At 42.5% G+C, this 22,028-nt stretch overlaps 1 protein-coding gene across 1 annotated transcript; it reads right to left on the minus strand.

Annotated features, from left to right (window-relative positions):
* Window positions 1-13,071: 13,071 nt before the first annotated feature.
* PROKR1 (prokineticin receptor 1) lies at window positions 13,072-21,560 on the minus strand. The gene is made up of 3 exons (XM_069850116.1): window positions 21,369-21,560; window positions 19,207-19,883; window positions 13,072-15,353 (listed from the first exon to the last, which is right to left on the minus strand). Exons 2-3 carry the CDS (start codon window positions 19,701-19,703, stop codon window positions 14,657-14,659), a joined length of 1,194 nt encoding a protein of 397 aa, XP_069706217.1. The 5' UTR covers window positions 19,704-19,883; window positions 21,369-21,560; the 3' UTR covers window positions 13,072-14,656.
* Window positions 21,561-22,028: the final 468 nt, after the last annotated feature.

The following is a 22,028-nucleotide window of genomic DNA, read 5'->3' on the forward strand; positions in this document are numbered from 1 at the left end:
GCAGCTGAACTGCAATGGATAGTATTTGAGGAAGAGTGGTCATTGACAATTCTGGCATTAAAACTTCAGATTAATGGGAAAATCTTGGGGGCTTTTGCTGCACAGAGCACCTAGATTTGTTGGGCAGTATGCAATGGACAGAAGAAATGATAGGACTTTGTTTTATCCTGTGAAGGCTGGTAAGATATTAGAAAGGCATGTTTTACTGATGTGTTTATCCAGCAATAGTTTCTTCTATCACAGAATCATAGAATTGCCAGGTTGGAAGAGACCCACTGGATCATTGAGTCCAACCATTCCTATCAATCACTAAGCCATGCCCCTCAGCACATCGTCCACCTGTGCCTTAAACACCTCCAGGGAAGGTGACTCAACCACCTCCCTGGGCAGCCTGTTCCAGTTTCCAATGACCCTTTCTGTGAAAAATTTTTTCCTAATGTTCAGCCTAAAACATGAGCTTCAATATTTTTTAAAACCAGCAGTTGTTAATTCTGCCTCTTAAGTTGAAATAATTTTTGAAATCAGGAACACTTTGAACATTTTGCAATGTTCCTGATGTGCTATGTATTCTAAGGCGAGGTCATGTTGTTCAGTGTTTTAAAAAAACCCAAACAACATAAAATCTGAATTTGGAGGTAGCAGTTTGGCTTGACTGATGGCTAAAATAAATCGGCGTGCTTCATTTTAAAAGCAGGATCATGCAAAGGTGAGTGTGGTGAAAAGACTGATGAGTTCAATGTAATGTCTTTCTGCTGTGACTTCTTTAGTAGTACTTTATAACCTATGTTCGAAGACTACATCTGCCAAATGGATAATTTAGAAGAAGGATATGTCAAAGAACATTTAACCCAGTTATAAATGCAGGATTTAATCAGAATACACCATGCTCCCAGAAATAGGTTACCAGTTTCACGAGTGTATAGCTGACTAAAGTGGAGGAAGAAAACAACCCAAAACCCATGCTTGTTTTATTTCCCCCACTTCAGCTAGAAACATCTCTAGTGGTGCAGGGACAACAACTGGATCCATACTCCAAGTGACACATTGCAGCTCTCTCTGGCATTGCTTTGGATTTAGTTTATTAGATAGGAAAAATTCGTCAAGTGACTTGCAAGAGGACTGGAAAAAATGCAACTTCATTCATTTGAAAAGGTGGAATTTAACACAATTGCTAAGAATAAGGAATTGCTTATTGAAAGATAATAAAGAATTTTAATTGACAAGGCACCAAGGAGTTAACTTTCAACACGTACAAATTACCTGTGTGCATCCATTTAAGTGTGTAAGACATACAGAATTAAAAACTCTGATCACCTGAAGCAACCTCCTCTGGTAAGTTCCAGCTTTGGAAAAATGGGGCACAAACCTCATAGACATACTTGTGGTACACTGATTGCACGCTGTATTGGATAGGAGAGGGACTGCGTTTATTCAACTCCTTCATGGTTTCCCTTGATTGGTCATTAATGGTTAGAAGTTTTTCTGTACTCTATGAAGCTGCTCTTCTGTCTGTCATGGAAGGATGAGATTAGTCAGTCACATCAGGATCTTCCTCCAAACTTAATGGAAGTCCCAATGTTTTTTGTAGTTGTGATCTGCTATTCTCCATGCCACCAGAAGGCCAAATAGGTGTTAATGCTGTCAATCTGGCATGTGCAGAGTAATAACATTTGCCACTTTACGCTAGCGGATTTTTCTTATGTTCCCCATATCTCTGAGCTGATGCAGAAGAAGAAGGTATGTTTAAACTAGGGAAGTATTTATTCCTGATGTCAACCCTGCTTTGCATTCCTGACACAAGTTATGTTCAGAAAAAACAAACCTTTCTTATTGGTTAGTGGTACGTTAGTTATAACCAGCACACTGTTAGCAGACCTTCTTATTCCAGCACGTTTCTTAGTTACTGTATACCTTCTGAGTAATTGTAAGAATTATTTCACACTCCTGTTGTACTTCAAAACAATTAAAAATGTACAGAAATCATCATACACTACACATTTTAAACATAGTTGCTTATTATGACAAGGGGTATTTACATTAACTGTTCCTGCGGGGAAAAAAAAATTGGTATTAGGCTAAAGGTGCAGCTAGGCATCTACAGTTTGCAGAAGAAACTAAGTTCTAACTAACTTGGAAAAAATAACAAACCCAAACCCTGGTGAGCTGAGTGCTGTGCTGCCCTCTTCTCCATAAAGGGGCTGCTGGAAGTGCTTGCCTAAAATACCTTTGTGGTTTGGTTTGGTTTTTGTTTTCCCCCTGAGGTGGACTGCATCTCAGGAAAGGTCTTCAGCACAGAGGCCAGGCAAGCTGGGGAAACTCAAGTCTGGAGAGTGACTGTTTCTGCTGCTTAAGAAACACACCCCATTTCCAGTTTCTAGAATAAAGGTATGGCATTGACTCCTTCCCTCAGGTCATCCTTTCCAGTTTGCTCACAAGGGGTGCTCAGAAACATTGTCAGTTCAAGTCTTATTTATAAAATAAATATTTGGCTTATTTTATTTATTTAATAACAGCTGTAGTGCTAATTGAAAATAATCAATTTTGAAGTATCTTTCACCCAGGTACGTTTTCAATACTTTATTTTTTTTTTTTTTTGTGCTGAAGATTGTTTACCAGCTTGTGTTCTGCTAGCACTTTACATATGTATGTGTATGAGTAACCTCACCTCAGTCTGAAACCTAACTCCAGTTCTGGACCCATTGTGTGCATTTTATCCACAAGTCATTTTCTTTTAGGCAAAGTGGATCCAGATGTGTATCTTGTGTCACTGTCGAGTACACAGATTTCTTGTAAATCTCAGCGGCTCAGGTCACATTCTCTGTCAAGTGTTGAATAAGAATTTCAAGTAAAATGGATTGATATCTGCATGCTGGTGGGATTTGAAGACAGAATGAGGAATATCAAGGAGAGATTTCCTTCTTTTGCATTTTGCTTGTAAAGATGTACCATGTGTTGAGAAACTGCAAGTAGTTTGGACCCACACGATCCCCTTGCTATAGGGGCAAACATATCACCGCTAACAGGGGATCTGCAAGGTAAGCTATACTCTCACGCATTTGTCTTTCCAGTCTGAACTGGAGTCATAGTTTTTGTAGTGCCAGTTCTGATGATAAGTATAGAAGGAGCTGTGAATTTGAACTGATGATCTGGCAGACATTTTTGTAAGATGAATGAGGGCTAGCTCTGTTCATTTTTAGATAGTGAGATTTAAAGACCTGCCTTTGTTCTGCAACATTGTTGATGCCTTTGGAAAACTTTGAAGTGATAATTTTGGATACTCCTTTTGCGAAGTTCAAGATCACAAAAGACATACATTCCTTCCAGATCTTCTCCAGGAAATGGAGAGGTATATGTGGCCTTTGACGTGCTTGGGGTTTGGTGTAAATGTCACGATGGTTTGTGATCCTTAGTGTTCAGCCAGCTTTAGATTTGCTTTATTCCAAACACTGTCTAGCTCTGTGATCTAATCCTATGTGGGCTGTGAAAGTTTCAGTCATTTTGCTTGTCCCTTAGAGGCTATTGTGGCTTGTCTTGCAAGTTGTGGAAGTGCTGACGGCAGCGTAAGCTGACAAGGAATGAGCTTGTTGTCTGAGACACACTCACAAATATTCTTTACAAGGCATGATGGTGGAGGAGAGGATGACCTAGACAAACTTAAAGTGTGGCCAGGCAAATAAAGCATAATTCTTTCCCGGCTGAGGTCTACTTGTACAAAATCATAGGCTTTCCTTTGAGGTTCACAACCAAGCTTTTACCATCCTGCCTTGGCAAGAAAGATCTCAGACCAGAAGATGGTGGTATGCAGTTTTCTTTTTGTTAGTGTATACTGCAATGTCCAGCTAGCCACCTGGTCTGCTTTTGGATTCCTTTCATCTCTCACCCTGTCATTTTGTGGCAGAGTTCAGCCAAGCTATTAGTAAGCTGCTTCTAGTAGGCAGTTCAAGCAATCTGCTCCTTTACTTCATTTCTTGCTTAAAACAAGTCCTTTCTGTAGGACTAGTCTTCAGCAGGTGTTGATCTCACTCACCCAACATGCAGGAATGTGGTGGGAAGGTGGTGAAGGTGAGGGAATCCATGGAATGGCAGGGCAATCTTATGTCAGCTTACGCTGACCATCACTCCCTTTAGCTGTGCTTGTCTTCTGGTCTCATTTGCCCTGCTGGGCCATCCTAAGCAAAATATTTCCTTGGGAAGGTGGATGGGAAGTTGAATGTGAGGAAGGGACCCCTACCATGAGAGCCCCACCAGTAAGACTGTTCAGTCCCCTTGCTGTGAACAAGCCAGGCTAGACTTTTTTTTCCTCTTTCAAAACCCAGCATAATGTTTCCTTGTGTACTGAGAAATCTGGATTATAAGCAATGGGTAATTCTCTTCTGTTTCCTGAGTGTGAAAGCCATTAAGGATCTGTGAAAAAGAGAGACTAGTAACCACTGCAAAAGTCATCGCATATCTGCATCATTAAATTCTGTAATTATTGCTTTTTTTTGATTTGAAGGTGAATGAGGGAAAAGCAAAAGCAGGACTGGTCTCACTTTCCGTGGCCTGTGTAGAGCGGGCACAGCGTTCAGTGCAGAGGTGGTCCAGCACTGTGCAGTACCAGGAACCAAGACTCACCTGGAGAGGCTGTAGCTGAGCATTATTTAGAAGCTGCTGCTTCAGTGCTTGGGTGCAGTTTTGTTGCCCTAACCCCACAGCTGGGTGCATGGGAATGCAAGTATCCTGGAAGTACGGGGCAAGTGGCTCCCAGGTTTTCAGTTAGTAGTCAAATACGACAGTTCTAGAAGAGAAATTTATTACTATGATCTATGTTGCTTCTCAATAGCTTTAAAAACCTAATAGCTTTCTTGGCTACTCAGTAGAACAAAATTAGTTTGCATTCAAATAAAATACATTAGAATATTGGATTTCTGGCTAAAAAGTACCAAATGGTTAGGTCACCATTATATTGTTGTTACGGGAGGATGTTAAAATATATACTCTTATAGGTAATAGTTTGGCTAGTTCTATTGGAGCTGCAGTGTAAGACACTGAATGGCAAAAGAGCATTTGACATATATTTATTTAAAAAAAATTAAAAGGCTGTCAAATATATTACCCACATTCTCTTACTTCTTGATGTCTTTCTCACCTTCCATATTTAACTTACCTGCAAGTTCTCTGGACAAAACCTCCCAAAACAAGGGTGTCTCTGCTGGTTCTCAGTTTTGTACATGATTTTTTCTGTGTCCCTGTCGGCTAAGAAACTTCTATGGAAAAACGAAGAAAACTGAGGTACAACTGAGGTTAGTGACTGTGTGGGTGCCTGTCTGGCCTGTCACTGGGCTGATAACTCTGCTGACCAAGGAAATCCTGGTGCCAAGCTGCTCACGTGCCCTCACTTGTCATTTTTCTAACTAGTACCTTCATTTGTACATGCTTATTCCCCATTTTCCAACTTATCTATACAAGCATTAGGTAGTCGTGAAGCAGCTTCATCATGCTTTTAGCAGGTTTGCCCATTTTTCAAGCCTCTACCTCTTATCATCTTGGCTTGAGGCCTGGATGAATAGCTGCACTGGTGTTGTTAGTAAGGAGCTGAGGCATATCACAGAATCACGGCATAGTTTAGACTGGAAAAGGCCTTTAAGATCATCAAGTCTAATCATAAACCTAACACTGCCAAGTCCACCACTAAACCATGTCTGTAAGTGCCATGTATATATGTCTGTTAAATACCTCCAGGGATGGTAATTCAACCACTTTCCTGGGCAGCCTGTTCCAGTGCTTGACAACCCTTTCAGTGAAGGAGTATTTCCTAATATCCAGCCTAAACTTCTCCTGGCACAACTTGAGGCTATTTCCTCTCATCCTATCACTTGTTACTTGGAAGAAGAGCACCCACCTCTCCACAACCTCCTTTCAGGTAGTTGTACAGAGCGATAAAGTCTCCCCTCACCCTCCTCTTCCACAGACTAAACAACCCCAGTTCCCTCAGCTGCTCCTTATAACGCTTGTGCTCCAGACCCTTCACCAGCTTCATTCCCTTCTTTGGACATGATCCAGCACCTCAATGTCTTTCTTGTAGTGAGGGGTACAAAACTGAACACAGTATTCTAGATGTGACCTCACCAGTGCTGAGTATAGGGGAACAATCACTTCCCCAGTTCTGCTGGCCACATTTCTGATGCAGACCGCCTGGGTGGACTTAACCAGGCTTTTTCACCACTTTAGCTGTATTTATCAGCCAGCAGCTCTGAACTGCACGCAGGAGAAAGGGTGGCCATGCCAGAGAAAATGAGAGTTTGGGTGTTAAGAGCTCCTGAATTCAAAAGTATTGCATTTTCATGTTGAAATGTCAATGACCAAGGAGTTAAATGAATGACACAGATTACCCTATCATCACAAACTGCTGAGTGTCAGCCTTGATTATTGACCCTACATGCTCTGAACTCAGAGTAAACGACAAAAAAGACTGACCTAATTTAAGCACCTTCCACTGTGGGCTGTGTAACTGCATTTGCAACAGGTTAAGAGCATTGGTGGAAGTTCTCCTGCCAAGAGCATTTTGCATGCCAGGTCTTTCTGTTTGGCTGGCTGTTGGTAGCTTGGTTAGCTGAACATTGAGCCCTCATTTTAAGCTACATTCACTGTGTAAGTCTTTCAAATGCCAGTGACAGATGCAAATGAGTGGCCAGGGGAGTGTTTATTTTATATTGTGTCTTGTTATGCTTTGCTAATACCTCATGGATCAGTTGCAGAGTCATGCTTCCTTAAACTTGAGGTGGTCAGAGCTTTGCTGCTGCTACACCTCATCAGTCCAAAGCTTTTTCCTGGCTCTGGTTCTCAGGGAGAGTCTTAGAGGCAACTGGCTGAGAACTCTTTCTCCTTAGCAGTGCCTGCACCTTTGGATGTGTACTCACGTGAACTTGTAGCTTCCAGCTCTGCAAAGCACAGCTGAGACACAGCTGTGAAAGTCATGAAGTTTTTGGAGCCGGTGGGCATTACTGGTGTGCCGCAAGTGTGGCATGTTCAGCTGAAGGCAACTGTATCCTCATTAAGGTGAACAAGCAGAGGTATTGATCCCAGCTGACTAGGCTGGCTGCTTTCAGCCTAGCTGACTTTTTTGAAGAACATCTTACATGTGTGACAGTCTGATTTTTACCATGAAACCCAAAAAGCCCAGGCAGTGTTGAGAAATAGGATACAGCTTGCCTTTGGCTTTTTTACCTTATCTGAGACCCTCACCCACACATCTTCACTGCCCATGGACTGAGACTTCATTTAAGCTTAAGCCTGGGTCACCTGTCCCGGTTTGAACTGTCCTTATCGCCAGCCCTTGCTGCTACATGGACCTTGGACCAGCTTTGTCTCCAGCTCCTTCTCCTGCTCCAGACTGGTCTCCCTGGGGGCTCACTGGTTGTCATTCATTCTCTCATTGATACCATGCAATGCTTTAGAGTCACTGTAGTGCGGAACCTTCAGGAGATCAAATTTACTGATCAAACCCATATCCCATTTTGAATCTTGGTGCTTTATCTCTTGATGATAATGCCAGAGATGTAAGACTTCAGATCCCCTTCACTGTGGGATGCAGTTGTGACCTGGACATAATTTCTGCAGGGTTGAGCAGGTAAGTGTCCTAAATTAGGTCACTACTGATGATGCTGGGTCTCCTCCACAATTCTTGTTGCCCGGCTTTGGTGGTGGCCTGCTGGTGAGGAAGTGGGAGGGCGGGTGCCTGGTTCTTCTCTCCAAGCAGCATGGTCCCAGGCTTGGCAAGGAGGAGTAAGAAAACTCTTGATGCCCACCTGGCTTGAATGAGAGGAGCAGCCAGCCTGTAGGCTCCACAGTGCAAATTTCTCACAAGCATCTCCCTGCTGTCCCCCTCTGACATGGTGCATGACTCAATGTGGTGGTGGGCCCTCGGGTAGGACCCGAGGCTAGAGATGACACTTGCTTAACAACTCTATCCCATGTTGTCACTCAATTGCATGGCATTGCTCAGCTTCCAGGAGCTGGTAGGCTCCTGCTGTAGGATTTTGCATCTGGGAGGAAAAGGAGAAGCTCAGCTGCTCATCACCATGATAAGCCATGAGTGCTGAGGTGTGTGCTGGATGGTATTTCTAACCTTACCAAAAGTGAGTGTGTATAGGACTGGTGATGGGGAAAGCTTTCTCTACTTCCAGCAGGAGAAATAACACCAGTGACTCAGATGCCTTTGTTGTATTATGCCTTACTGGGAGGCACTGTCCCCTCTTCCCCATCAGCTGAGAAAAGTCATACATTGTGTCATGCCATCTCCACCCCATTTCTTTCAAGCACCCCAGGGTCATATGGCTCTAGCCACTATCAGCAAGCAAAGGCATCTCCTCCTTCTGGCCCATATCCGTGGGCGGATAGCACTGGAGGTGGTTCTTGCCACTCACCTTGCAAACAGGTATCCTGGATGTTCACAGCAACAGTCTGCTAGGGACACTGTGTGGCAGCATCAATTTTCATCCTACGTTCTTAACTTGGAGAATGACAGGGGAGCAAAAAAAAGAAGCTTAAAATAAAATCTACGTGGGTAAATATTATACCAATTAAAAAAAAGTCATGCTAATCATGTGAACAGGTACAAACCAATATGAGTGAATTAGGGTGAAACTTTCTTCCTAAGAGGCTCTTATGAAGTAAGTGTGTGCATGTACTCCATCGCAAGATGATCCCATAGACAAGCCAAACCTATCAGGATCCTCTCTGTCTTCCTGTGAAGTATGGGTACCACAAAGTGCACAACCCCAGCCACAGAATAAACCACGATTCAGGGCAGGCCAGGGAATTGATTTTATATCTTGAATATAAAAATTAGCAAGAAATGAGTACTTTCAGAAGTAGAGATGTTACGCCAAGCAACCCCCTCTCCCTTGTCCCAGGTTACGCCCCTCCTTCCATACAGGTTATCTTCCCTCTTTATGGGGCTGATTAAGGAAGCCCTGACTTCCCTTGAGTGCCAGAAGTGGCTAAGAGTGGCTTAAAACCTGTGGCATTAACATCAGTGAAGCCTGAACCACCACGTTCCCAGTAACATCACCCACCCTTAACTCTAGGGTGGGAGATAAAGTACAGTACTGTCCCTCTCAGATGCTTCCCATGCAGAGACACTAGTGATGAGAGATGCACTGACCACTTCTCTCTGAACATCTTCAACCTTCTGATGTTTCCTGATTGAATTGCTGCATGATGCTTTCTGCCAGGCTGTGGATTGCTCTGTAACAGAGAAGAAAATGAAATACCACTCTCCATCACATGGCAACCCTGAAGACTGCAGGGCTGGTGAGCATCTCTCTTCACCCAGTTTGCTCCATCGCTGTTGCAGTCCTGGTGCAAGATGAGCTGTGCCCAACCCTTCCCAAGCAACTGCTCGGGGAAATTGCTACCTCCATGTATCAAAGGTCAAAAGCACAGTGATTTCCCCCCTCCCCACGAGCATCAGGAGGGTTCTGTTGATGGCCAGCTGAGCTGGATGAAGCCACTCCTGCTGATGAGGAAGAAGCTGGAGATAAGTTTATCTGGGCTTTGGTTTGCAAATGCAGCTATGCTAGTTCTGATCATGTTTTCTGTAGAGGAGAGGGGGCACCAGAACCATTGAAAAAGATGCCCTTGGCATGACATATTGCAGCTTGATGGGGTGAAACTGGGTGTACTGGGCTCTGGTTGTGCAGAGGTGTGATTTGATGCCCTGTGGAGATGGACTTGGGGGTGCTCATTGATCAGAAGCTTGACATGAGCCAGCAATGTGCACTCACAGCCCAGAAGGCCAACTGTATCCGGGCTGCATCAAAAGAAGCATGGCCAGCAGGTCGAGGGAGGTGATTCTGCCCCTTTACTCCACTCTTCTTAAGACCCCACTTGGAGTACTGTGTCCAGTTCTGGAATCCTTGACATAGGAAAGGTATGGAACTGTTGGAGTTGGTTCAGAGGAGGGCCACAAAGATGATCAAAGAGCTGGACCTCTGCTATGAGGACAGCTGAGAGTTGGGGCTGTTCAGCCTTGGAGAAGTCAAGGCTCTGAGAAGACCTTACAGTGGCCTTCCAGTACCTGAAAGGGGATACAGGAAAGCTGGGGAGGGACTTTTTACAAGGGCTTGTAGTGATAGGGGAATGGCTATAAATTGGAAGGGGGGAGATTCAGACAAGACATTAGGAAGTAATTCTTCATTATGAGGGTGGTGAGACACCGGCACAAGTTGTCCAGGGAAGTTGTGGATGCCCCATCCCTGGAGTTGCAACTGGATGATCTTTAAAGTCACTTCCAACCCAAACCATTCTATGATTCTGTGATGATCTTAGGGTCACAAGACCGGTCCAAGGAAGGACACTTAAGAACTCTCCAGGAACAGGCTCCCTTCAAGGAGAGCAGTAGCATGCAAAATGAAATTAGCTTTGGAGCTCTGAGCACATCTTGGCTGAGTGGATTGTTTAGTTACACTGACCTTCCCCTGTTAAAACTCATGGGACATGTTAAGATTACTACAGATTTTTTTATTATCTATTTTTCCTCCCTGAATGGTAGGTCTTTAAATTCCCTTCTGTGTTAGTGAGATAACATAGTTGGAAATGTTTTTCCTATTCAATCTGACACTTTATCCATCTCCTGCAGCACCCCAGGGGGCTCTGTGAAAATTATTCTTTCTGCAAAATGTTGAGACAATAATGAAATGGGATGTTTCCAAAGCTCTGACATGCTTTTTGCCCAGCTGGCTTGCTCAGAGGCTTTTGAACAAAACTGGCTCTAGCATTTCAGTTTGATAGGAAGTTGTAGAACTGGCAAGAGACTTTTTGCTCTGTGTCATTATAAACTATCCTGGAAACATCTGTATGTCCCGGTCACCAAGGTGGTTGAGCTGGCATGGTTTTCATGGCCATGCAGTAAGCATGTGAGGCTGCTGATGTAGCAGCTGGAGGGTGCTCTTGCCACAGGAAAGGCTGCCAAGCTCAAGGGAAAAGGAATCCAGCTCAGGCTGAGCTCCAGAGTGAGTCAGTCACTCCTCAGGGAAGTTTCATGTTCTGGCTATCGTGACTCACCCTGGCCTGAGGTCTTGGAGATTTCCTCCTTTGGTAGAGGGAAAATGGCTGGAGTTTCTTTTTCTGCTATTGATTTATTAAACTACATACTTCATTTTCTCAGTGACCATTGCTGAGAATAACAACTCCTTCTTTTAACCCTCTCTTAGCCTCTCGAGGTCACCACTTCCAGTTACATGTGGTTTTTGTTTTTCAGAGAGCCAGTATGCAGGTTGGAGGAGTTGCTGCAGAAGGAAGCCAGCCTGTGGTTTTGAGAGCTGTGACACAGGAGGACAGCTGAGCAGGAATCTGGTGTGATAGCACCACAGTTTGCTTTTGGCAAAAAGAAAAAATTAGAGTGAGTCACAACTGGAACATGATGTCATCTAGTTTACAGTGTGGTTTATCTAAACCCTGCTAACAGCTCTCAGGAGGATGCCTCACCCCCACCTGCTCCTCAGCCTTGACACATCTCTCAGCCCCTGCATGGTGAAGTCCTTATTGCTGCTGGAGCTAATAGAGGGCAGCTGGTGGCCATGGAGTTCTTGCTGCAGTTTTTACTGCCTTTTCAGAGGGTGAGAGCTTGTGCTGGAAGGGGCTGCCTCTCCTCTGCTGCAGATGCTGCTTTCATCCCAGTTTGTGCTTTTCTTTCTTTTTTTCAAGCATGGTTCTTGCAAGCAGAGCTCCCAGGTAGGTGCAGTCCACATTCAATTCCCTCATTAAATGTTGCCATCCAATGTAACTGAGAGAGTGTCACTATAGGGAGACACTGGGCTGGAGGCAGAAGGGTAGATCCCACCTGACAGGGAGCTGAGGGAGCATCTGTCTCCAGACTAGCTGTTGGTACGCATGCTCCCTAGCCAGAACTGTATGGGTGTGAAACAGCTCCACGGGATTTCTCTCCCTATGCAAGATCCTTGGGCTCACTGTTGTGGGTCCCTGCTTTGCAGGAGCGCAGTTTAGGAGCAAATGCTGGTCCATGTAAGTGAAGCCTGTAACCAGTTTTGCAGCGTTTGGAGTTGATGCAGCCACAAGCAAAAGGCTATGTGACTGCTTGCGACAAGGGACTGCTGCCCTTCCTCAGTGATAATCTGCTTTCTGGGGATGCTGCTCACAACAAATGCAGTTGAGAGAACAGCACAGCGTTTTCTCCTGCCCTATTGAGTGGTTCAGGCCGAAACACTGCTTTTCTGCTGGGAAAACCTCAAAATGTTAAAATACAGCAACATTGTAGATCGCAAAACCTAAATCTGCAATAGAGGCTGTGGCAGCTTTGTTGTGCTTCACAGGGCCAGGAACATGGTCATGTCTAAGAACACTGGGAAGGTCTGACCAGAATAGCTCTCTTAGGGCTCTCAATGTGGTTTGCAGAATTTTAAAGCAATTTTTTTTTGCTTGGTACTATGTTGTTTGGTGGGGGTTGAGGTTTGGGGTTTTTTTTTTAATAACTCGGCCTGAGGTGGATTTCCAGGTGTGGAAAATTGTTTGTTTTGTTGTTTCAAGAGAGCTCTAGGAAAAATAGGTGGGAGGAGAATCAGGACATTTTAATAACGCTGTTGCTGGCTAATCCCCAATAACTAGTACAGGTTTCAGGAGATATATATGGGTGCGTGGTTTCAGAAGAGATCATGAGATTTCAGGAGAAATTACAAGATTAAGCCTCTTGATGATGAAATACTACTACTCTCTGGTCCTTTAAATTTCTTTGGCAGGCTGGGAAACAAATGGATTTAGTACTTATCCCTATTAAAAACGTCATTTTGAAGAATGGTTTCAGTAATTGTTTTGCCTAACAATGCAAATTATGAGAATTTCTCCAATGTTTATTTTTTTAAGAACAACTAATGACAAGAGGATTTGAGCACTTTAATGGATTTGAGTATCTTTTTGGCATTAAATTGGTCATCCTGGTACTTTTTCTTCAGTGGAAATGGGATAATCCAGGCTAGTCACTTGGGTAGGAAAATTATGTCTAAGGGGAAAATATAAAAAAAGTAATTCACAATGCTAATATTGACTCCATGTTTACTGTTTTATTATGCTTACTTTAAATTCACAAATAGACAAATTATTTACAAAAGCCATTTACTCCAAAAGTAGCTGGTACCACATACTTTAAAACAGGAAGCATTTGTCATCACAATAGAAAAGACTTGATTTCAATACTCAAAAGTCCATGATATCTTATGTGTAGCTCAAATAAGTAGTTATTACTGCTACTGTCACCTGCTTTATCATGATTATCAGCTAAGAAACACCCATCTTGTAGTTGCATGAAGTCAGATTAGTAAAAAGACCACTGAGGAAGGTAATAAAGAATTCATTTTGAGTTCTTGCCTCATGTTTGACTAGACAATGAGCTACTTGACCAGTGACTGTCTTGCTGAAGCCTGGAGTTTGCTTCTGTTGCTTGCAGAAGGACAGATCAATCATCTTAAGATCTCTATGCTATTTTGGCCTTACTTGCACTTTATTTTCAAGGTGTACACAGACTTGATATGATATCTAGGCCTAGTTCAGCAGGGTGGATGTTTTTTTCCCCACTAACAAGATATTCTTTTATATGGGTCCTCCTGAGAAACAAGTTGAAGCACATGGAATTTCATTTAAACATAAGAAAACACTTTTTCACTGTGAGGGCTTTTGAACACAGGCACAGCTTATCCAGGGACTCAGTGGAATCTCCCTCCCTGGGGTGAGTCAAAGCCCAACTGGACACAATCCTGGGGAACCTGTTCTAGTTGACCTTGCTTGAAAAGAGAGGTGGACCAGACAATCTGGAGATGTTGTTCCCCACCTCTATGATTTTGTGTTTGATTATGTGAAGAGCTTAGTGACTAAAGGCAGCAGAAGCTGGCCATGGAGTGCCTGTAGGTGAGAGGAGGGAACAGGTGCCATCAATATGTAGCTGTGCCATTTCGAAACACATAATGAACAAAGTAACACTCTACATGAAACTACATAGTGGAATATTTTTAAAATATTCTTAAACAAGGTGTCACAGGAGGAGACCTGAGGTCTTCACTAGGCTGTGAAGCAGTATTTAGCTTTGTAGAGAATGTGCCTTTCGTAAGAGCATGTTGTACATTGGACAATTGAAAGCTGATAGTCTGTAGACTTTGAGGAGCTTCACCAGGAGGGATAAACTGAGAGGATAAAGAGTGAAATGAAGCAAGATGGGCTTTTTTTTGACATCCTTCCTCTTGTGAGCAGAAGGAAAAGGACACCAAATAGCTTGAAAGTATGAAATATAATCTCAAAGGGTTTAAGAGATTTCTCTTAAGAAGAAACAAAGAGGCATCATTGCTAGGATCAGCAATCAACTCTTCCATCATCGTATTATGCTTTAATGGATTCATAGACTATTTTGTTCACCTTAAATTTTAAACAACTCTAAAATGAGTGTCTACATCTCGTATTTACAGGTGGGTGAACTGAAGCACAGTATCAGTCTGAGTTACAGGATTATTCAGCAGTCCAGTGAAAAGAGTTCTGGTGGAAATGTGTAGTAGGCTGCTTTTGAGGGCTCTCGCCAATGGTGAGCATTCCCACAAAGAAGGGAGAAGTTTCTGAGGAGTCATTATTTCCTCTTTAGCCTCTCTACAAAATACGTGAGATTAGAACTGCAGATTTATTTCAGCTTTATGCAGTCTACCTCCTCTGTGACAGGCATTGCACTTGCTCTCAGGTCTAAGTCTGTGCTAGATTTGCTTCCATTATACGTTGATCTCCATCTGAACAACATGATCTTCTTGAAATACTTCATGGTGTTATTTTTTACAGTTATAAAACACATGGTGTTTATCATGCTGTTACTCATAGCAATGCACTCAACTATGTAAAAAGCGGTAAGGTAATGCTTCTCTTTCACAAAGATGGTGGGGAAAAAGTCGCGGACAATTGCGAAGCCGTAGAAAGGTGCCCAGCAGAGAACATAGGCAGTCAGGATGCACATTAGTACCATAACAGTTTTTCTTCTGCATCGAAGCCTCTTTCTAATCTGTTCTGTCTGAAATCCTGGTACGGTTTTAAACCAAAGCTCCCGAGAGATCCTGGCATAACACAAAGTCATCGTAATCACAGGTGCAACAAATTCAATACCAAAGATGAACAGGAAGTACGATTTGTAGTACATCTGCTGGTCAACTGGCCAAATTTGACCACAAAAAATTTTCTCCTGATTTTTCACTATAAATAACACTGTTTCCGTAGCAAAGTATGCAGATGGGATAGCTACAAGTATGGAGACAATCCAGACCAAGGCTATTAGGAAGGTTGCTGTTTGATAATTCATGCGTGGTTTCAGTGGGTGAACAATGGCCAGATACCTAGAAGAGACAAACAAAATGAAGTCTGAAAATACTATTAATCGGAACACACTTCAAAATGCAAGTGGACAGAATTAGGCAGCAGGAAATACATATCATTCTTAAAGAGAGCGCCTGACAAATTTGTCTATGAGGAAAGTTAAGAAAGTTTTCTGAAGTAGCAGCCTAGAATTGAGTCCCCAAATCTAGGCAGAAGCTCTGAAAAAGTGGCTGAAAGTTTTGTTAGGACAGTGGGTACTTGACAATCTGAAAACCTGAACATATGCTAGCGTGTCCGAGGACGGTTTTAAGACCTCAATCTTAAACTCCCACCTATTAACAAGATCAAACTGGAAAAGTTGTAATTTTTATATCACAAACTTTTTAACGCAGCTCACCTGTCTGGGTGTTATGGAAAGACTGGAAAAGGAGAAAGAGAGGCAATATTCCTATTACTGACAAATATGTTTGCAGGACCTAGCACAATACACAGGTGATGTTGTATCCAGGATGTACCATGGTATAGCATCTGGAATTTCACATGTTATAGTGAGAGTTAGAAATATGCAATAATATGCATCTAGTCAGGCACAGGTAAAAAGGCAAATATCTCTAGGCAGAGAACTATTTAAATATTATTTTTTTTTTACCAAGGTGTCAAATATGTGTAACTTCTAATAATTGTCCTGCTTATTCCATCAGCTGCAAAGAGCTGAAGCTGATACTAATGAATGGTTAAAGGTGAACATGCTTTCATGCCACCAACAAAGAACTGTGTGTCCATTAATTGCCAATTCATCTTAAATATGCTGTGTTAAGTTATATGCCAAACCATAAAACTAGAGCTAGGCTTTTGCATTCCTGATGACCGTAAAACTGCAAGGTGTTCTGCAATGTTTCACAAAGAAATGTGGAGAAGTGGAAGTACATTACTTGCAATATCAGTTGCCATCAATTCAGTTAAAAAGGGGCTACGACCAAATAGCATTCACTCTGTTTTTTTTTCGTTTGGTTGGAGTTCATGAGTAGTGATTATTTAAGAGGGGCTATATACGTAAGAAGAGCTTACATTAGAGTACACTGTGACAGAAAGATTAGGGTATTTTGTTTAAAAGGAGATTTTTATTGGAGGCACTTCAGAGCTCCCAGTACAATTGTATTTAACACAAAGGATTCTTTCAAGAAATGGAATTTCTCATTCATTCATAGGCTTTTCTATCTATATATATTCTATACAGAGTGATAAAACCCCCCCACCCACAGGATATATTCATTCCAAAATAAAATGGAAAGTCAGTGGTGCTTTTCATCAGCCAGTTCTTGGAAGCAGATGAATTGTTCATCATTCTTAATGGTGCAGGCTAGATGTCAAGGGACAGCAGAATTTCTCATCCTCATTTTGGAGCTGATAAATGAATGTTTTTAGATCAGGTCTGTGGAAATAAGTTTGTGGGGTAATGCATGTGTGTGCATTCATAAGCATGCATATCTGCACAGCAGAACATTTGGCTGGATGTGATAAATCTCTCTAAGAGAGTTAGGAGGGGCTTTTGTGATGAATTTGCTGATTGTCATTGCTTACCACACTTGGGCTGTGGAGTGGTCCTGGAGCATATGAATCTGCCCTGGATTATGTGCTTGAAAAGTGTACATAAACATGCTAAGTACCCATGGGTGTTCAGTCCAGGTGACCCAGATAAAGCTAACCCCCCCAAAATAATTACAGCATGGACATTGGACCCTTAGCATGAACTCTTGATCTTCAGATCCTCTCCTTTCACACTACGTTTCTGGTGTAGATGTGAAATGAAATGTCTGCGTTTTATGTGGCATCCAGGAAGATGACAGAGAGCCGTACTCAACAGAAATCCTGTGGGGACAGGCTTACTCTTTCTACACAGGTAAGCCCTTTTAAATGATCTAAATATGGGAAGGCTTTTGTTAGAAGCCCATCCTTTTTAAAGACAAAAATCAATGACCCACATGACATAACCAACATGGAATGGTTGATCATTAAATGAACAAAAGTTTCTCTCTGTTTACGAAGTCAAAAGCTCACAAAAAAGGGCAGGAAAACAAAAACAGTGTGTTCTTAAAACAAACTTCAGTGATTAATCATTTCCAGGGCTGTTTTTAAAGATGCCTGGGGAAATACAATAGAAATCTTCTGATTTCTTAGTAGGCATAAGGGCTCAATGACCTGTGTTACTTCATCAACCTGGGATGCACTAGAAGAACTTTCCAAGACTTTTTTCTTTCTAATTGAAAAAAGATAAGTAATAGAAAATAATGCTGCATAAAACATAGTGTTTAGAAGCTTAACCCTGAACCCTCAGCTGCTGTTAAAAGGTTATTTCGTTAGACATTTGTTAAGGACTTGCCCCCTCACCAAGCAAAGCATCTCTAACTTCCCCAGAGTCTTTCCACAGACTTCTATTGACGTCAATAATAGCCGAATCATCTGCACATGAGATGAGTCTATACAAGCATCAGCAGGGTTAGCTGTTCCTGAGCTGTCTTTTGAATCAGGTACCAAAGACAACAACTGAGAGAAATTGGAAAAAAGAAAAAAAGGAAAGGGAGGTGAGAACCATATAACATGTATATGCAGAGTTTATACAGAGATGTATATTGTGTTTGCACACCAAACATGACTTGTGATGGCCTTTCTGTAACGAGGTTTCTCTACAGGTCTCTGGCTTTTTGTGAGTCATGTCAGGCTTATGTCAGCATGAAGCTATTCCTAAGTGCTTGGGTCTGGCAGAATCCGTGGTGCACAAGGCTAAGAGAACAGGAGTCATAGACAGATAGCAATTAAATGATATTGTTAACATTCCTATAATGAGAGGCAGGGATAGAAATATCTCAGGACTGCATCATAAAGCAGGTAGTGTAGCAGGTGGCTATCGATACATTCTCCTTACCCCATATGAAGGCCATAGGAACATCTCTGCTGAACTGGGTTGATTTAGCATTTTGTCATTTCCTAAACAGTGCCATAAATATCAGTGCCATAAAAGACACATGGATCTTTTCTGGCTTGCCACTGTGCAGCCCTCAGAGAGGTGTGTAAAGAGACACAGAGGAAGAGAGTACTTTAATGGAGAGGCGAGTGCTGGCCACACTTGCCAAGCATCCATTTCTAGATTGGAGTATCCAGCTAAAACCTCAGTAATATCAAATGGTTAATTTCGCAATTCCTGGGTTTTCTCAGTGGGGCAGGACAGAGAATAAGAACATTAATTTCTAGGCTAAACAGAAGTCTTATGTTTTACTCTCTCTCACACTGAAATGAAAACTGGGAAAAATGCCTTAGAGAGAGAAAGAAATATCCTGTAATGTAATAACTCTGTTAAGAAACTCACCTGTCAAATTCTGTATCACCAGTCAACTATTTCTCTCACTAAAGAGTACTTACTTCACTGTTTACAGAAAAGGCTAGACTCGGAAAAGCTGTGTAAGCCAGTAGTAAAGATTCCTTAGAAATGTATGGTTTGAATCAGGTTATATAGTGCTGATGAACACTCTAATCAGGGTGTTTCTAATTTGTCTCTCTCTTTCTCCTCTTTCCCTCATAAATGCCCTGCACTTGAAATGGGCGTATGCTTATGAGGAAAAAATTTGTTTTAATAAATCAACATTCAAGTCACCTGGAAAGTTCAATCGAGGAATTTCCACTGAGTTTTCTCCAGGGTAACATCATGACCTGATGTGGTTAAATTTTTATGAAACAGGATACCTAGATCTGCATAGTACCTACCTGGACACCAGCAAATCTTGCAGAACAGTTGACCATATTGTAAATCTAGAAATGTAGACAGCCAACCTCAGAAGCTCTGGCCATCTCCTCCTGCAGTCATATCACTCCACTTACCTGTCAACAGCTATAGCCAGGAGAGCATTGGTAGAAACATAGAGGGAGACAGTTCGTAGGTAGTTGACTGAGGCACAGAGAATGTGGCCATGCTCCCAGGACAGCTGCCGTACCACATAGTAGTCCATCTCAAAGGGGCAGCACACGATGGCCACGATAAAGTCTGAGATGGCCAAATTGGCAATCAGCAGGTTGGTGAGGTTTCGCAACTTCTTGTAGCGGGCAAGAGCAACAATGAAAATGAAGTTGCCAATGCCACAAACCAGCATGATGCCAACTAAAGCCACCCCGATTACAATCTTGGCTGCAAAGAAGGTGCGGGTTTTGGTCATGTCATCTTCACTGTCCAGTGGCAGATCATAATCGCTGTAACTGAAATTGAAAGGGAAGGAGAAGTTTCGCAAGGAGGTTAAATCCCCATCGTGGAGATTGTAGATTGCAGCAAAGTTGAGGTTGGTGGTATCATTTGGATTATGTTCGGCTTGCTCCATGGCCATGTCTATCTTCTTTCGACTTGCGAGGCTTGGCTAGCCCTTAGTTTCATGTTAGAGTTACCCAGAGTGGCAGGGCATGATGGTGGCAGGTGAAAGACCTCATCCAAAGTTTCCTTCTGAGCAGTGAGTCACCTTGTCCTTGTCCCCATGAGATTGTAGAGCAACAGCATCATTTATCTCCTTCTGTGGAAACAAAAAGAGGAAAACATTTCCTGAGAGGAAATTACTGCAAAAATACTGTGCTTGAGGGAAAGCAACAACCACCTTATTGCCCAACAGCTCTATTGCTCTCTGCGCAGATTGCAAAGAAATACCCTGTAAAAGGATGCTTCCGTTGTCATAAAATCCCTTGAATTGCATAATACACTGGTTGTTACACCCAGCAGTTTTATTTATCAACGATGAAATTTTGTTTTCAGTACACAGTGAAATGACAATATAGGAGGAGTGTAAAATTCAGTTTAAACCTCCAGCAGCTTTCAAGCCCACGATGCTGTCATTCCTGTGCGAGGTAAAAAAAAACAAACTAAAATGAGATGACACATCAATTTGCTGAAAAGTATGTGATGTGTCTTTTGGATAGTTCTTTTGCTTTACACTGGATGTCTCAGTCAGAGCGATATGGTAGCTGAGAATGAAAAGACAACTGATATTCTGGCTTCTAAATACATTTCTTAATTAAGTAAGTGTTGCCAAGACCCAGAACAATTATGAAGCCAGCACTTTCCTTTTTGGCAGCCATTAATTGAGTAGGGGTACTATATTTTCAGCCAGCACAATGCATTTTTGCTTCTCTCAAACCAGTGGAGTTCTGCCAATTTGCATAGACAACATTTTGTCCCATGAAGCAGCTTGTAAGGCTTTACTGTAAAGCTAAATCTGCTGTTTGCAGGGAGAATGTCTCCACAGTCTCTTGAGGTGAGAGGGAACATCTTTCTTAAGCAAGATGAATTCTTGAAGACAAGGAAGAGCAGGCTACCCTCTTTGTACTGCTGATTGTACCAAATGTTAAAAATCAATTTATTTTCCATACTAAGGAAAAAAATTTAATCAACTCCCTAAATTTGTCTCTACTCTGTATCAAAATGCTGAGAGGGCTACCTTCTTGCATCTTCCCATGTCACATCTGGGAATCCTCCCAGCTGTCAGGACAGTCCTGCCCTATCCCAGAAGAGAATCAGTGGGCATGACTGCTTTTTCTGAATTGAAGCAGTAGGTCTTCAGGGTATTAAATGCTATTGAACCATCCCTATTATGGCTACAAAGGACAATCTATATAGTCCTTCCTTCCCTGGAACCACCCTCTGTCTCTGATGTATCAAGGCTTAATAAATTTGTGAGACTCTCTTGTGCAACTTGTCTCCACGTTGCTTTTCAAGCTAAGAGTTGCAGAGCAACAGAGTAAGAGAAAGACAAAGCCTGAAACTAAATAACATTTCAAACAACTGACTGTTTTACAAGACATCCCCACAGTTCCCTGGAAATGGGAACATTCATTTAAGAGAAGTACTAAATAAATACTTGGATGAAAAATCTGTATTTTGGTCAAAGCAAGGAGCAGTATGTTTCAAACAGGTTTCCCTGCTGAATACCAAGAGAGGAGCTTTACAATAAACACAGACAACCCAATAATCCACAAACTGACATAAGAGCATCAGCTAACTGTACCTGTAGTTGCTCCCATCTTCTTGGAGGTCTCTGGCCCCCTGGGTGTGGCCTTTAGGTGTCTCCTCTACAAATGTGCTGCTATCACTGGAGCAGAGAAAGGATCACTAAAAGCAGCCAGAGGACTTTGCTGAATGATCATTTCTCTCCCAAACAGGTTTGCCCTGCAGCTCAGGGGAGGATGGCTCTGCTGTCTCTGTGCATCTAAAGCCCTTTCTCAGTGGGAGGCACCTTGAAGCTGTCCATGCATTTCTGATTTTAAAGAGGCAGTGCAATACAGAGACAATAGAGCTCAGCTCTTTTCTTTTTTTCTCTCCTGCTTTAAATCCCCTGAACACATTGAACTGGCGGAGCAGCTTTGTTACAAAGCCTGAGCATGGAAGGTGTAAAACCGCGGTCTGCACTTGCTCTGAGTTTTGCCTGTGCTGAGCTGCAACTACCTACACCTAATGTGACACAGAAGCAAAATACAAACCTCACAGTGAAGAGGAGGGCGAGGAAGGAGGGCAAACTACTTCCCTAGGGACCTTTCTCTGTGGATCTCTCCCTGGCTATTGTCTTTAGGACCGCAACTGTGGCAGCTCCTGCAGGAGGGTAAAATGTTGAATAGTTGTAAATCAGAGAAGCCCTGACAGCTTTTCTTGCCCTCTCAGGGAATTACTC

The sequence above is a fragment of the Phaenicophaeus curvirostris genome, chromosome 2 (genome assembly GCF_032191515.1).
Source record: "Phaenicophaeus curvirostris isolate KB17595 chromosome 2, BPBGC_Pcur_1.0, whole genome shotgun sequence".
Taxonomy (NCBI): Eukaryota; Metazoa; Chordata; class Aves; order Cuculiformes; family Cuculidae; genus Phaenicophaeus; species Phaenicophaeus curvirostris.

What these genes read in the sequence shown, in the direction of transcription:
- PROKR1 (XM_069850116.1), bottom strand. Translation starts at nt 19,703, where the DNA reads ATGGCCATGGAGCAAGCCGAACATAATCCAAATGATACCACCAACCTC. An exon ending in CTGGCTATAGCTGTTGACAG is followed by an intron (nt 15,354 to 19,206) that starts GTAAGTGGAGTG and finishes TGTCTCTTCTAG; the next exon opens with GTATCTGGCCATTGTTCACC.